The 18,297-nt window shown below is 33.6% G+C and overlaps 1 protein-coding gene across 5 annotated transcripts in view; it reads left to right on the top strand.

Moving 5' to 3' along the window:
* mri (BTB/POZ domain-containing protein mrityu) overlaps positions 1–18,297 on the top strand; it is a 130,782-nt gene that overhangs the window by 95,715 nt on the left and 16,770 nt on the right. For all 5 annotated transcript variants that reach the window (XM_076475521.1, XM_076475519.1, XM_076475520.1 and 2 more), the window contains 3 exons: positions 13,983–14,085; positions 14,258–14,379; positions 17,301–17,397. In XM_076475521.1, the coding sequence (XP_076331636.1) occupies positions 13,983–14,085; positions 14,258–14,379; positions 17,301–17,397 (322 nt within the window). The remainder of the gene's footprint in view (positions 1–13,982; positions 14,086–14,257; positions 14,380–17,300; positions 17,398–18,297) is intronic.

Genomic DNA, 18,297 nt, shown 5'->3' with positions numbered 1-18,297 from the left:
ATGTATATTGTTACAAACCTAGAGCTAATTAGATAAACGAATATGGTTTCATATTACAATATATAAGTTATTATAGGTAATTTAGATTTATTTCGCTTGGTTTTGATCCCGTTTGTAATTTGGTTAAAAATGACAAACTTTTAAGTTTTACTGAAAAAACAGGTTGAAATATATTTAGGAGGTCTTATGGACTACACAAAAGAAGTTTGAGATTTTTGAGATACAAAAACCTATTTCTAATTTTAACATGAAAATTACTTTGCACACTTACTATAAACAAGTACTTAATGTATTCATGAATAAATATTTATTTTATTAAAAATACTATACTAAAAATATCATTTTTTATATGTTAAAGACATAATATTAATTGAATGACTGTTAAAAGTATAATGAAAGTTTGAAGTATTAAATCTACAAAGACTTAAACGCGTGCAAAAAAGTCACGGGGTCAGTCATGTGTACCGACTCTGTGTTGAAAGGGTTAAAACACCAGAACTTTCATATTGTCTAGCGCTAGGGCACTAATCTGATATCGCAGGTATACAATGTAGACATAGACTTTTAAAGAATTATAGAAATCAGACATGAGATTAAGGAAGCCAAACTTATGACAGTCTAGTTAAACCTTGATACTGTTTAACGTTTCTTTTCGCATAGTAATTGAAATAAAGAATTGTGACAGTACTTTGGAGATACTGACGTCACCAACTCAGAGTTTACAAAGTGTGACTCGTAAAAACGTCAGTTATGAGCTGAACAAGTTTATGCAGTGTTATACTGTAGAAGTAGAGCAGAATTCGAAGAAATATAAATAAAGCGTGGTTACAGTCCGAAATGATCCAAGGATCATAAATTACAAACCAAGGTATTAAAGGTTTGATAACAGTTCAGTTTTGTCGTACATTCTTAAAACATTGGTAACTATAATTATTTTATAATAAGAAACTAAACGATATTCATTTTACAAATTACTGATTGTATTCAGTTAAGTACCGTAATTATATATTTATCTAATAATGTATACCATACTTTGAGTATAACAGTTAAAACATTGCATTTAATTGTTAACAAAACTGAAAAACAAAGTATTATTTACGAAAGCTTACTAGTTTATAAAATACAAGCATATACACCTTAATGTAATAATACCTGCCGTGTTTAATGTTCAACAAATAGAATACCATAAATGAAACATAATGGGTAAGTAATTAAAGTTTTAATTTAGAATCTATACAAAACGTTTAAAAAACTAAATCCGTCGTGCAATTTACGTACAGTATAGTAATCTTCACTATACAAATCAAGTGACACATGCTCAAACATCAGGGAAAATTTAAACGTTTAATTCTATGACAGTGTAAATATAAAGAAATTTATTAAACACAAATAGACAGGAGACCCGCCAAAAATAGCAAGTATTCAGTTGGTTTATACAGAATGGATATTTGTGTTTAATAAATTTCTTTATATTTACACTGTCATAGAATTAAACGTTTAAATTTTCCTTGATGTTTGAGCATGTGTCACTGGAAATTTTATTTAAGTATCTTTAAAAAATATATATATATATATATGGAAAAAAAAATTAAATGAAGAAAAAAACAAACTTCTTGTTCGTGCATGCATGGACTGAGCCCTGAAATGGACCTGAGTATGATGTTATACTTTTACTCTGGCCCAAAGCTTTAAAAAAAACCAAAAAAAAACCCTAAAGACAGACGCTATAATCGTTCGGGAGGGAGGAAGAGGTCAAATGTACCTGACCCTCCTGGGTATTTAACAACATCAATACCCAAATACCCACACAGTCAAACTTAAGTATCTTTCAAGTTTCTTTTTATAACATATAATACATGCCTTTTTTCACGTTTTATAAATTCAGTACGTTTACAATCCAAATAAGCTGTTACGTCCAATGTAATAGATTTCGATCTACAACTGGCATGTGTGCCGTTTAAATAGGGCATATGATGTTGTACAGTCTCAACTTCTTGAAAGTGTAATCATAAACATGGTCGGGACCGTCAGTTTTAGTTTAGATAGCTTTATCTCACAACGTAATATCCTGTAATATGTATGAATTAGATTAGTTTTTTTTAGAAGTTAATGTGCACTCTTTTTTTTTTTTTATACTTCTGTTGTTACTTAGTAAAGTGAATCCGCTTAGAATAACATGAAATTTAATTTTTTTTCCTTATGTGTATGAATGTGTAAATGATTTTATTACCCATCATAGATTATTATGTAATGTACCGGAAAACGTTCAGAATATTTCATTTCACTTAGAGCAAAATGAGAGTTCTGTTCTATTGGAACGTGACATTTACAATGTATTTAATGTTTACGGTAAGTTTTTTGTTAAAATAAAAGTTAATCCTAGCACGTTGATTATCTACGTATTTACAATATATTTAATGTTTAAGGAAACTTTATTGAAATAAAAGTATTTTATAGTATATTGTCTCTATCTGTGTAAGATGATTACTTAGTCATAACAGATACTAATTATATATTTTTAGTATATGAGGGGTTAGCATACAATTACTGTGTAATGTGCCCGATGTGCAGCAAATGGTCAAACTGTATCAGACGGCTCAGAACGATTTTCTAAATGAAAGATTGATTGTACTTAAATATATGATATATCATTATTATTTTAATTAGTTTATGTTCCAATATATTGTTACTGTATATCAGGCGAAAATTTCGAATGCTGTATGTTGCGGTCATTGATTTATATAGTAGCAGCAATTTATTTTTCGACACTTTTTAAATCAAAGACAGGATAAAGATGTTTGTTTTTCTTGTTGTTGTTTTTTTGCGTGAACATCTCCAACAGTATTTATTACACTGACAATCAATATCATAACAATTATTATACATAAAACGTACTAATTGTTTAAAATATCTTGGAGAACACCAGTCACTTTGTTGGCATTCCAGTTATTATGTTACAAACTTCGCAGTTCTCTTTGCTAACACTAGAAATGTACGAGTCATATGAGTATATTTAACAATATTACAAGTCTAGTAATTCATTTTTGTGTTATAACAAGAGTAATCAATGAATTATTCACTTTTTATTTATATATTTTCTATTAAAATTCACAAAATAATAAACTACTTCATAGACGTATACGATCTCGAACATCTGTCAAAGATCAAGTTGTCACTCATAATATGAGCGAAGGAACACGACCTTATTCAATGCCTCAAAACATTGGTAATTTAAATGGTAACATAAGGTTATGTATGATTTGTGAAAGATTACCCTACAGAAAAAAAAAAAAACAAGTTATGTATTTCATCCTGTCACAAGATTTTTGAATTTTGGTATGGTTTGAATTTCGAGCAAAGCTACACGAGAGCTATCTACGCTAGCCGTTCCTAATTTAGCAGTGTAAGACTAGAGGGAAGGCAGCTAGTCATCACCACCCATCGCCAACTCTTGGGCTACACTTTTACCAACGAATATTGGGATTGACCGTACCATTATAACGCCCACACGGCTGAAAAGGCGAGCATGTTTGGTGTGACGGGGATTTGAACCCGCGACCCTCACATACGAGTCGAGTCTCTTAGCTACCTGACCATGTCAGGCCAGGTTTTGGAGGTGATCAATGGCTGTATAGATAACAGATAGATAAATAGTAAGTCACTCACTATTTTTGTTACAGATAATTTTAACAATTAAATCTAGACGCTGATGACTTGTTTACGGGCAGTCGTTATATAATGGTTTTGAGATGTGGAAACATTAGGTAACATGTATAAACTATTGTGTTGCAAACTAATAAAAGCTTTAATTATTGCATGATAAACGTTTTATTATCGAGTTTGTTGTAAAAAGTATAATTTTTATTTATTGCTTTATATTGCACTCTGTAGGTGGACTTAAATCTAAAGACGTGTCATGTGTATTGTAAAAATGCATGTGATCGTGTTACAATAAATTATATTTCATGCTGTTAAGATAAGTTATTGTATCGTTTATTTGTTGATGAATTAATTATAAATGTAATTTTGTCAGACTTAATTAAAATGTATTAATAAATTAGTACTGAAAGTCTTTAAACAATATGTTTTAATTATTGTATTGCTCTTTTTAGGGTGAATTAATTATAATTGTATTAGTCTTAAATGCCTTTTTTGACATTTTAATCAGTTAATGTTAAGCATCCTTTTTAGCACAATTTCATTAATTAATTAGTGATTAATTATAGACATGATGAGACATGCACTGTATGTATCATGGCGGTCTTGAAAAAATGCGTTCTCAACTTTGTGGTACTATTATTTAATCATCACTTAAGAGTAAAAGTGTACAGTTTTTAATTTTTGTCATTCGAATTAAAGACGGTTGATTTAGGGCACCAGGACTATAGGGTGAAAGCACGTGCAGATACAAAAGTATTGGTTAGGCTAAGCAAAGTAGATTAGCAGTTTCTAGAACAAGTTTTCAAAAGAATCTTACTTGTTTAGAGCTGGCACAAGGCTTTTATCCCCTTTAATTTTACCAACAGATATTTAAGGAAGGCTCTGGGTTTGGAGTTGGCTGCTGTGGTAACTCGCATCATTTTCTGATCTTTTACTCGGGCTCAGTTAATGTCTGCAAGTAGCAAACCTCTTCCTTAAGCCACAGTTTAGACATTGTTCTTAGTTGCAACTACGTTTCCTATCTGTTGTAGAGGGATCTAAGCTTTGGTTCACATGGCAGACATTTCTCGGCATATTAGATATCAACACGAGTTAATTCTGTATGTTTCATAGAAAGGAAACTTCATTCCATGTGTGCCCTCTTTAACCATATTACCACTATATATACACACACACTATAATTTGTTTGTAGTTTGTAGTAGTATCCTGTGTGTATAGTGATGTATTAATGTCTTTACCATTACACATACTTGTGTACTATTTCTGGTCTCGAACTTACTGACATTGGATAACTTTCCTGTTTAACATCAGTTCTCCAGTTATATAAGCAAAATTTACTTGTATTTTCTGCACTATATCCATTTCAAAGATGTCAGTGACCAGATCCAAGATAATAAATAACTACCTTCATTCTATGAGTGATGTTTCTTTGACACAGCATATTTTCCTGTTCACTGTGAATGTCTGATCTGAGATCCTTGTCTTCCACACTATTTCCCGCTTGTATAAAACTTCCTTTGCTAAGGGATCTGTACTTCAGTTATCTGTGTTCGAATATCCAAATGGTATAAGTATATTGATCAAGAGTGAACGTAAGCCAGCCTGGTTCTCTGTAAGTGTACAACATCTATCGTCACGATCAAGATATAAAAAGAAAAGAACACCTAATTGCTTAAAAAGGATGCTTATTGGTCTGTGTGATCAGCCAAACGGATCCTAAATCGATTTGAACGTTTGTTTCCAACAAAGACAAATACGTTTTTCTCTAATGTTCTGGTTTAGTTTAGTTCTAGCTAATATTCTATAATGGGTATTTCAATATTCGTATTACGACTATTCGAAGCTCACTTATCTGTCTGATTGCTTGAAGTAAAAATTCAGTTTTCCTTATAGTTTCTATAGTATTACTAAATGAATTCCCATATTGTGTGTATAACAATCAGCTGCGTATTCTATGTTTTTGTGTGTGTATCTGTGTGTGGTAAAATACGAAAGCTGTAGGACTTAATTAACAAGTTTAAAACATTAGTAGGCCGTTAAACGTTTCAACTTTCACTAAGTCTATAAGTTTTTATGCACAGAATAAAGTATATGCGAGTTTTGATAATGACTTTTTTAATCTTACAATTAAAAATGCAGAATTGCTCTTCTTGGGTATCATAAATCAAAAACTGTTGACGTGCGTGTACCTTCAAGGTGTTATCCTGTAGAGTAGGGGTAATGTTAACGATTCGAAGCGACAGTGGCCTGATGGAGAAGGTGCTCGATTCACTGAACATACTTGCCATTTCAGCCGTAGGGTCGTTATAATGTTATAGTCGATACCACAGTTTGCTTGTAAATAACGATTGTATTATTGATGGTGGCTTTCCTGTAGTATATTACTTTAAAGTTAGGACGGCTAGATCAGAGGGCCAAAGAATTGCATTTTGCGAAATGCAAAGATGGAAGAAAACGGTAACATTACGTTATCATTAGATATTTTATCCAGTTATGTCTGATAACAAGCCGTAAACGGTTTTGTTCTGTCAATTGAAAGTGTGTAACCAAACCAAAGTTATCATGAGTTTTTTCTCAGAATTTTATCCTGTCATTTATGTAGTGATATATCAAACACGTGTTACTATCCATATTAAATTTTGTTGAGTTGTTAACTGAAGATGAATCAAGGTAATGTTATACCTTCAAAGTTTTACGTTTCCAAGTAACTGAAAGTATAACATTGCCTTAACTGGCCATTAAATTTCACTACGCTGTTTAACTGATGATGGAATCAAGGCGGTGTTATACTTTATATATGTGAAAACGGCTGGTATGGGTAGAGAAAGCATTATGTAGAGGAGCGAACAACGTTTCGACCTTCTTCGGTCATCGTCAGGTTCACAAAGAAAGAAAGGGTAACTGATAGCTGACCACATGTTTGAAGGCGGTTGTGTAATTGAGTGTAGGAATGTAGAGGGCGTGCTTAGATGTTGGATTATATTTATTAATATAGGTATAAAGGTATTCCTTTGTATTGGTTTATTTTGGGCTTGAGTTGTTGTTATAAGTAAGGCTTCTTTAATTTTGCGTTTGTTTATGTTTGTTTCTTTATTTAGTATTTGGGTGTTTTCTATCGTTATGTTGTGCTTATTTGATTTGCAGTGTTCGAAAACGTATGAAGGTGAATTTTTGTGTTCTGTGAATCGGGTTTCCATTTTTCTACTTGTTTATTCAATATAGAAGTGGTGGCAGTTATAACATTGTGTTTACATAGTATAGACCTTAGTTTTGTGTCTGGTTTTTGAATATATTTGTTATTAACTGGAATGTCATATTTTGTTGCTAGTTTTTGCCAAATGTTGGTTATTTTTCTGCTGATGTTGGGAATATATGACATGCAGCAGTATATGGTTTTGTGATTTTTTAAATCGTCGGGTATATTTACTTTTCTTAGTTGATTTTGTTTTTTATCCAGGTGTGTGCGTATAATGTTTTCTACGGTTTGTGGAGGAAACTTGATGTTTTATTTTGTCTAACGCATCCTTCATTTTATCTGATGAGCATAGTTTTATGGCTGTGTTTATTTGGTTTCTTAGTATGTTGAATTTTTGTTTTGTTTCATATGCTGAGTCCCAAGGAATGTATAGTCCAGTATGGGTTATTTTTCGGTGGATTTCTGTTTTAAATTGTGTATCGGTTCTTAACCTCAAAATCACAAGTTTTAAATATTGTTTCTTATTTTCATTCACGATGGAATGATTAATCAAAGCGTCGTAAACCATTTTCACTGTTCATTCCGCTATTTTCCTGGTTATAAGCGAAAACCATGGTTATTGCATTTACTGTAATAGAGGTTTCGTCTTATCCATTTGATAATGAACTAAAGTGGCTTTCTTTGTGGATACTATTTTTCATTTTTGTTTTTATTTATATGCAGACTATCAGCGAAACACTTGAAGACACGAAATGGTTATTTCAGTAATTGTATAACGTTAACTACCGTGTTTCTCCGATAATAAGACCTACCCATAAAATAAGACCTAGTGTGATTTTTGGGGATAGTTTTAATATAAGCCCTACCCTTAAAATAAGCCCTAGTTAAGAGTGGCAGGAAGAGGAAAGAAATAAAAAAATTTATTTATTAATTAGTTTAATAGTTAGTTAATTAGTTTGTTTAAGTATTAATCAGTTAGTTTAATAGTTTAATAATAGTTTATTTTAAATGGTTAGTTTAATAGTTTTACTTTGTAACTTCATTTTTTTAATATATCAAAATAAGACATCCCCCGAAAATAAGCCCTAGTGTCATATTTTGGAGTGAAAATTAATATAAGCCCTGTCTTATTTTCGGAGAAACACGGTATGTATTGAAATAGCCCAATAATTCTATAACTTTATCAAATTTTGAATACTTGTCATGACTATAAAGATCGAAACCAGCCTCTTTTTTTTTATTGGATTTTGACCAAGCATTCGTGATTTTGTATTTTTAAATTCTAAGTGACAAATCAGTTTTAAAATTTTGGAATAATAGTACTGTGATACGACTGTTAGGACTGGTTTATTTATAGACTGGTAGTACTGTTAGGACTGGTTTATTTATAGACTAGTAGTACTGTTAGGACTGGTTTATTTACAGGCTGGTAGTACTGTGACACGACTGTTAGGGCTGTTTTGTTTATGGACTGGTTGTACTGTGACGCGACTGTTAGGGCTGTTTTGTTTATGGACTGGTTGTACTGTGACGCGACTGTTAGGGCTGTTTTGTTTATGGACCGGTTGTACTGTGACGCGACTGTTAGGACTAGTTTGTTTATGGACTGGCTGTACTGTGACGCGACTGTTAGGACTAGTTTGTTTATGGACTGGTTGTACTGTGACGCGACTGTTAGGACTAGTTTGTTTATGTACTTGTTGTATTGTGACGCGACTGTTAGGACTAGTTTGTTTATGGACTGGTTTACTGCGACGCGACTGTTAGGACTAGTTTGTTTATGGACTGGCTGTACTGTGACGCGACTGTTAGGGCTGTTTTATGGACTGGTTGTACTGTGACGCGACTGTTAGGACTAGTTTGTTTATGGACTGGCTGTACTGTGACGCGACTGTTATGGCTGTTTTGTTTATGTACTGGTTGTACTGTGACGCGACTGTTAGGACTAGTTTGTTTATGGACTGGTTTACTGCGACGTGACTGTTAGGACTAGTTTGTTTATGGACTGGCTGTACTGTGACGCGACTGTTAGGGCTGTTTGTTTATGTACTGGCTGTACTGTGACGCGACTGTTAGGACTAGTTTGTTTATGGACTGGTTTACTGCGACGCGACTGTTAGGACTGGTTTACTGCGACGCGACTGTTAGGACTGGTTTGTTTATGGACTGGTTGTACTGTGACGCGACTGTTAGGGCTCGTTTGTTTATGGACAAGTTGTACTGTGACGCGACTGTTAGGGCTCGTTTGTTTATGGACAAGTAGTACTGTGACGCGACTGTTAGGACTGGTTTGTTTATGGACAAGTAGTACTGTGACGCGACTGTTAGGACTGGTTTGTTTATGGACAAGTAGTACTGTGATGCGACTGTTAGGATTGGTTTGTTTATGGACAAGTAGTACTGTGACGCGACTGTTAGGACTGGTTTGTTTATGGACTAATAGTACTGTGACGCGACTGTTAGGACTGGTTTACTTACAGGCTGGTAGTACTATGCCGCAGGCCCGGCATGGCCAAGCGTGTTCAGGCGTGCGACTCGTAATCTGAGGGTCGCGGGTTTGCATCCCGGTCGCGCTAAACATGCTTGCCCTCCCAGCCGTGGGGGCGTTATAATGTTACGGTCAGTCCCACTATTTGTTGGTAAAAGAGTAGCCCAAGAGTTGGCGGTGGGTGGTGATGACTAGCTGCCTTCCCTCTAGTCTTACACTGCTAAATTAGGGACGGCTAGTACAGATAGCCCTCGAGTAGCTTTGTGCAAAATTCCAAAACAAACAAAGAAACCGTACTGTGACGCGACTGTTAGAGATGATTTGTGCTCCAGATTTGATGCAATATATGTTGATACATTCGCCAGTTTGTTGCATTAATGGAATATTTGTACGTGCACGCTATCTAGTAAATTACAAGATAAGTATATATTATTTTTTGCAACGAAAATGTTTTTTTTTTCATCAACGAGAATGAGGTTTTCTTAATGTGATGGGAAAACTAATTTTTGATTTCAAAGTGATTTCTGAAACTGTTATATGAACTCTTCATTGTTGTTTTTTTAGAACTCAGAATCGTTAATCGCTATTTATTTGACAACGTCCTTAACTATCAGTAGTTATATAACTATCAGCTTTACAATCTACCTAGTGCACTCACCGACTGAAAAGTTTACTAAACAATAGTAGTTCTGCTTGGGCTCGCTATGCCTAATTCGTCAATTTGTTACTTGGTCGGTTGACGGTAAGCATTAGGTAAGTATACAGTATGGTTGAAAGAAATTATTATAAGTGTATTTCGGTCAATGTAATAGCAGATTATCTCCTTGGTAACAAGAAACCCACTTGAAATAAAACTATCTCAGAACGGCTGGTATGGGTATTATAACTTATTGATAAGCAGAGAACAACGTTTCGACCTTCCTAGGTCATCGTCAGGTTAACAAAGAGTTGCAAACTTATGGGTATTAATACTTTTATTGATAAACAGAGAACAACGTTTCGACCTTCCTATCTCATTTTCAGGTTAACAAGGAAAGAGTTTGCAACTCTTTGTTAACCTGAAGATGACCTAGGAAGGTCGAAACATTGTTTTCAGCTTATCAATAAAAGTGTCGATACCCATACCAGCCGTTCTGAGAGGTATTGACAGATTATCTACTACGTTCGTGTCTGTTTGCCGAGGTATCTTAAAGACTGTTTTAAAAGACTGGAGAAAGTTTATAATGTAGGCAGTACACACATACTGGAGACTAGAGCAAGGTTTTCTTTTACATGTTATATTTCTTTTACAGTTTCAGTAGTCATATTCAGAAGTTTGTGTGTGTTTGTTGAGACCGGCAATCAATCGATCATAAAGACCGTCGACGAAAACACCCGATAGCATTTCCTGAGATTTTAATCGAAATTTTTCTGAATTAAATATTGATAATAAAAAGGTAGAAGAGAAAGTCTCGCATATCCTAAATATCTAATTTCTTTCTTAGTACCAGCTAGCCTAAAGGTGGCTTAACGTGAGGAGATTTTGCTAAAAATACAGAACTGGAAATCGTATTAAAAAATAAAAGCGAGTTTGTCTTTTTTTATTGACGAACAGTATTTGAAACTTTTCTCTTTTTACTTTTAGACCTTGAGTACTGCACGTTGTTTATATTTGGTGTCTTCTATTGTAAACTCTATTTTATATTATTACAGTTGTGGGTATTATATTTTAGTAACAGTTACCTCCTCTGGTGTCGAAAGGGTGAACTTTAATATAAACTACTCTTCCGTATGTAAAATTTCTGTGGCCCAAGCCGCAAACTAATTGAACGAACTGTTAAAAGAATATCTCGAACTGATACATCTGGCTATAATATTATTAATGAAGAAACTATAGTTCACAATGTGTAAGGTAGCAGACTACATACACAGCACTTTCAGTTCGGAATAATATCACAGATCGCTAAATTATATGAAAGCTAAAACCGTTAGGGTTAGCCTATATCGGTAGAATGTTTACTGTTTCCGTTCATTTTACTTGTTGTCTAAAAAAGAAATGAAATATATATGATAATATAATTTTTACTTGTGACTCTCATTTGACTTTTTACAGGGTGTAGGTAAAGAGTCTGACCCAAGCGAGATTCTTTATCCAGTTTTGGTATTTTCTGTCTGTCTGTTTTTATTTTAGGCTTAACACTCAGTCTGTGAGTTAGATAGATATGTTTCATTGGTTGATTTTTAAACACAGGTTTCTAGTAATCTTGTATATATTTATGATCGTGTTGGCAACACTTTCAGTCTTTTACCACCATCTGCCCTTTGAATTTCTTTCGACATCTGAATTGCTGACTAAACCAAATCACACTGCATGTATGCTTGAAGGAGGGAGTAAAACCCATTTCGCAATTCAAAATCCTACACAGAAAATGGTAATTGTCCTCAATTTTGCGCAATGCAAGTTCTGTTTTCTCAGCTCCATAGAGACTTTTTTACTCCACGGTTCTCGCGAGTATATATATAGTTAAGATATATGTTCTACTAATTAGTTACATTTTCTTTTATCAGTAGCCCTTAGTTATAAATGACAGTTAAGCCTGAAACTTGAGTCTCTGACCTGACCGTTAAGTCCACGTGCTGTATAAGATAACAGTCTGGTTGAAAATACCAAAACAGGACACTTACCAGTATGATTGTATTGGGAAAACTAAATATCATCACACGTCCAAACCTTGTCTCCAGACAAACTCAAATACCTGAATGAGGCCGGAAGTTCTTTTCGTACAGTGAAGTTGTAGCGATGGGATATCAATCGTTGTCTTTCTCTTGTTGGTGAATATCTCATACAGTCATCACCGATCTGATTATTAATTAGCTACTAATTTCTTTATTATCATGATTACTACATAGCAGTTAATATAATCTAGTTTATGTTTAAAATTCCAATTGCTAATCTGCTGTTGTCATTAGAAAAATTCTGAGAACTTTTTCTTGTGATGGGGATTCGATTCCGCTTTTGCTTCTTGATAAAGAAGTTGTGTCTATACGTCAACAGCAACAAATGCCATAAGAATTTTTGAAGAAAACAGGCACAGCATAAGATGTAACTTCAATAATTAGTACCTGTTAATATGTAACTAATTAATAGATCGCAAAGTGCTTGTGGCGATGACAACAAGGATTGTAGAAGTGAGCACAAGTCCAGAAGTGTCTTCTCAAACACACACGAGCCTGCGTTATATAACAATATAATTAATGGGTGCATAAATTATACTATTAGTGTGTACGCATTCGTGTATTAAATAATTATATCCTCGAGTAATTTCATGTATAACTTACTACCCAGGATTTGTGCTGTGATGACATATTCTCTATTGTGTATCAAATCTTTTAATAAACCTTGCTGAGCCTAGAAAGTGAAGATAAAAAGCACTTAAAATCCTTTAAATAGCGCTTTTTCAAAATAGTTTTAGCTTTTGTTTAGTTTACGTAATAACGTGTTAGTTCTGTCCACTTTTAAGAATCTGTTGAACTGTTTGTGTTTAAAGCGCCATCTCTTGACTTGGTTTCGTAATAAAGCTTTAAAATTTTATAGTAATAGTATATTAAACAATTAAAATATTTATGCTACCTTTGTAATGATGTCAGTATTTGAAATTAAGTTTTATTCTTTAAGCCTGCTTATAATGTTTGTTAATTTCTCATCAAAGTAAGTTGTCTTCACAGATTAGAACTAAATACTGTAATTAGTGTAGTTAATTTGATAAACTAGTCTGAATGGGAATATACAATGTTTTAAACAAAACCTTGCAATGATTAAAATGCATTAATTAATTACATGATTAACCTCACTGTTAATGCTACATTTTTGCCATAATACCAGTAATAACTTCTGATGTTTGGCCAGCTTAGGAAATTCATGATAATCGTAACTTCGTGTACTGAGCTAGCTAATAATCTAAATTAATCTTCATGATGGTGGATGAAGAATTGTATATTCATATAACTTGTGTTCAGTGAAATTATTTTTTATTCCTCACTAAAACCCTTTAAAGTGATAATCTGTTCCTGTGGTGGAAACTGAACAAAGGTTCATTGCAATTCCAACCAGCAGTGTATATAGTGAGTGCCTGTTGTCAGAAGCCATTACATTTATGAAACATCAATGACAACTGCTTCATTGAGAAAGCAGTAACAACCATTATTCTCAGAGAGTGAAATTTTCTTATGAGAAAGTGAACATCAATAAAAAGATAAGCATAATGTCATGTGTATTGTAGTGTAATGTTGAGTGTAGTTTTATAGGAATACAAAAAAATACTGCATTAGGCCTAATAAATACAATAGACTGATAAAAATGTATTAATAACAGAATAGTATAAAAATAGTTAAATGCTGCTTAAGTTTTTAAAAATTTTATTTCTGATGGCTGTTTATTTAGCACGTTACTAATTAAAGGTTGAAGTGGTTGTTTAGGAAACAAACAAAAAATTACTTCAGTCAGTCTCTCAATAGTCTTGACTGTGGATATATATGTTCACATGCTGTACTAACTTCACGTTATTGAATGAACATATTCATATAATAATTTAACGCTGACTGTGAACATGTTTGTGTGTTATACTGATTTAACACATCTGACAAAAACCTTTTTTTCAGAATGTTTGGTTCATCTCTAGAACACAACTTTACCCGTCCAAATGACCGAGGAGAGTATGAAGTAGCTGAAGGAATCTCTGCAACTGTATTTTGTGCCATTTTAGTAAGTTTCACAATGTATTACAGAATGTATTACAACAATGTATTACAACAATGTATTACGACAATGTATTACAGAATGTATTAGAAATCAAAAATGATTTGAAAAAAAATTAAACCTTTTCTGAACTTTTTAAATACAATTATTGGTAGTTTTATGTTTCATTTATTTTTAGGAATTTTACAAGACTGGTGCTATTAGGTGTCCACCAAGTGTATCAGTGCCTGAACTTCGTGAAGCTTGTGATTACTTGTTGATCCCTTTTGATTCCCAGACAGTCAAGTGTCATAACCTGAGTAAGCTGCTGATATCGTGAATTTAATATGTATCAGTTATTTATACTCACAAAGTTAACTTTGTTTAAACTTGGAGTCTTCTTAGTGAAATATCACAATACGAGTCATCTGTCTCGGGAAGATATCCCCTCGTAAAGTCATTAGTTGTAAATCACTCAAATTACACACAGTTATTCTCAATAATTATCTTTCACTTTTCATGACATCAAGCTTTGTAGTTTAAATAAAGAATTACTGGAAAGTATCTTAGCTTAAGTGTGATGAAAGAGATCTTTACTAAGGCAGATATCCCAGTTTGACTAAACCTTGTTACATTATTACAGAATTATTAATCAGATATTAACCATTCGAAAATAGTGTCATAGAATGTTAGATGATCACCTCTTATGTGTTTAAACAGAAATTCAGTAAATATGAATAGTGTAGAGTGTAGATATTGTTCACATGACTGAATACTGATGTCACATGCTACTACAACCTGAAGATGTATTCATGTGATCTACTGATGTCACATGCTACTACAACCTGAAGATGTATTCATGTGATCTACTGATGTCACATGCTACTACAGCCTGTATATGTGTTTGTGTGATCTACTGATGTCACATGCTACTACAGCCTGTATATGTGTTTGTGTGATCTACTGATGTCACATGCTACTACAGCCTGTAGATGTGTTCATGTGATCTACTGATGTCACATGCTCTACAGCCTGTATGTGTTTGTGTGATCCACTGATGTCACATGCTACTACATCCTGTAGATGTGTTCATGTGATCTACTGATGTCACATGCTACTACAGCCTGTAGATGTATTCATGTGATCTACTGATGTCACATGCTACTACAGCCTGTATATGTGTTTGTGTGATCCACTGATGTCACATGCTACTACATCCTGTAGATGTGTTCATGTGATCTACTGATGTCACATGCTACTACAGCCTGTAGATGTGTTCATGTGATCTACTGATGTCACATGCTACTACAGCCTGTATATGTGTTTGTGTGATCTACTGATGTCACATGCTACTACAGCCTGTATATGTGTTTGTGTAATCTACTGATGTCACATGCTACTACAGCCTGTAGATGTGTTCGTGTGATCCACTGATGTCACATGCTACTACATCCTGTAGATGTGTTTGTGTGATCTACTGATGTCACATGCTACTACAGCCTGTATATGTGTTTGTGTGATCTACTAATGTCACATGCTACTACAGCCTGTATATGTGTTTGTGTGATCTACTGATGTCACATGCTACTACAGCCTGTATATGTGTTTGTGTGATCTACTGATGTCACATGCTACTACAGCCTGTAGATGTGTTCATGTGATCTACTGATGTCACATGCTCTACAGCCTGTATGTGTTTGTGTGATCCACTGATGTCACATGCTACTACATCCTGTAGATGTGTTCATGTGATCTACTGATGTCACATGCTACTACAGCCTGTAGATGTATTCATGTGATCTACTGATGTCACATGCTACTACAGCCTGTATATGTGTTTGTGTGATCCACTGATGTCACATGCTACTACATCCTGTAGATGTGTTCATGTGATCTACTGATGTCACATGCTACTACAGCCTGTAGATGTGTTCATGTGATCTACTGATGTCACATGCTACTACAGCCTGTATATGTGTTTGTGTGATCTACTGATGTCACATGCTACTACAGCCTGTATATGTGTTTGTGTAATCTACTGATGTCACATGCTACTACAGCCTGTAGATGTGTTCGTGTGATCCACTGATGTCACATGCTACTACATCCTGTAGATGTGTTTGTGTGATCTACTGATGTCACATGCTACTACAGCCTGTATATGTGTTTGTGTGATCTACTAATGTCACATGCTACTACAGCCTGTGGAGATGTTCACACTTCTGTCTGTGGGTGTGTTCACATGGTCTAATAATATCACATTTACCATTAATTGCCAAACTCTCCTAATCATTTACTGAATGATGGGCTTTTTCAATATGCTGGTTTATGAAATTTTTCAAGCATTTTGAAGTAATGACTGTTATGAATTGTCTGGTTAAGTAACCCTTTATTTTTCAGTTCAATTTTGCCATTAATTCAGATAAAATCACTTCTATTTGAAACGAAGTAATAATAACCAAATTCCACTGTTATTAATACATTTTCAAAAACTTTTGTTATATACTAACTAGTCTGAAAAAACTTTTAATGTACACCCAAAATTGTGGACTTGTTTTTGTATTTTCTTTTCAACTAACCTAAAATTAAAATATTTTAGAAACATTCATGTGAGAAATATTTCTGAAATAAACATGTTTATGAAATTCAAGTTTCATATTAATATCATTGAATATGCTCTTTAATCATAAAACAGGTACAAACTATGTAATCTAATGATGACTGTATAAGATCACATTTGTTTCAAGCATACTAGTTTACTACTTTGTATTTCATTATCTAGTATTTCTGATTTTAGATATTTTGACACTGTATTCTTGATTATGGTTCCTTATTTTCAATTCATGAAAGTCCAATAATGCTATCAAGAAAAAACAAAACAACTCCATATCATGGCAGAGTGGCCTAAAGCAAGACAGTTTACACTCGAATAGTGTCCATGTTGCCAGTAATGTATCAGAAACATTTTAACAATAAAGCACTGTTGTTTTGATTTTTTTATGTAATACTATGTAATTGAGACCTTTTAGTCTTATTTAAGTGCAAAAGAACCTTTTTAGGGTTAAAATAAGTTGCATTAATTGATAACCATCAGGTTATTTATCTTTGTTTTGTTAAATATTTTGTTTGTAAGTCATTACAATATTTAAATTACAGAGACCTTGTGGTTAATTCAAGAACAACATGCCTATTTTTTTCAAAATTAGTTTAAAAGAAAATAATTGAGGATTTTTTCCCCCCAGGGGTTTGCTACATGAACTCTCTAATGAAGGAGCAAGACAACAGTTTGAAAAGTTCTTAGAGGAAGAAGTTCTTCCAGCAATGGTTGCATCTGCTCAGGCAAGACTTTTTTAATGAGGCATATTTACAAAGAATTATAAGAAATTCAATAATGTAATCTCCTGGTTTATCATTATAAGAATAAGAATTACTGATTAAATATTGATGTGTTTTGTGGTGCCTGTATTTTCTTATAACAACCTTGAATCAATTGAAATACTGTGTTTATTTGCATTTCTGAAAAATTGTTAACTTTGTATCTGTATTTAGATCTCAACTTGGGCAATAGGTGGAGCTATGACCTAAAAGTTTGTGTTCAAAAATAAACTAACTAGAACTGTTCTATTAGCTGTTGTGCTGTAGTTAAAAATTGTTGGTTTTTTTGTTTTTCAGACATTTCTTAACATTCTGAAGCCTAAGATACTGTGTTCTGTTTATTCTGCAAGAGACATTAAATAATTCATGGTTTCTAATGTTAATATAATGACCGGAAAATGATCTGCCCCATAAAAAAAATAACCTGAACAAGAATGGAAATTTATTTTTTGACAGCTGTAAGTAACCTTGATTGTGTTTTATGTCAACAATGGCAGGTATAGCAGAAACTGATAGAACCAGGTTTGGAATGTTCATCTTTGGGAAGTGGAACTGATATTTGTAGAGAATGCTGCATATGCAATATTCATGTTAATTTATAGCAACTCTTGAGAACAGTTTGGTCTCTTGAAATTTCAGAAAGCTTTGTGGTAGATAAACCATAAGTGTATCCCAGTAGAACACTTGGTAATGCTGGATCAGTGCTGTTTCCCATAGCAATTGCATCCAGAAAGGATTTTCTTGAGGAAACTTCACATCTTTTTCATGTTAGTAGAACAACTCCACAGTGTTCTCTGTGCTCTTGCTGTATCTATACTATAATAACTAGGCTCCCATTGCCATCAGGAGGCATTCCTGTACTCT

The sequence above is a fragment of the Tachypleus tridentatus genome, chromosome 13, assembly GCF_004210375.1.
Source record: "Tachypleus tridentatus isolate NWPU-2018 chromosome 13, ASM421037v1, whole genome shotgun sequence".
NCBI classification, from domain to species: domain Eukaryota; kingdom Metazoa; phylum Arthropoda; class Merostomata; order Xiphosura; family Limulidae; genus Tachypleus; species Tachypleus tridentatus.
Note: the sequence above shows the minus strand (reverse complement) of the source record. Positions and strands in the feature narration are given on the sequence as shown.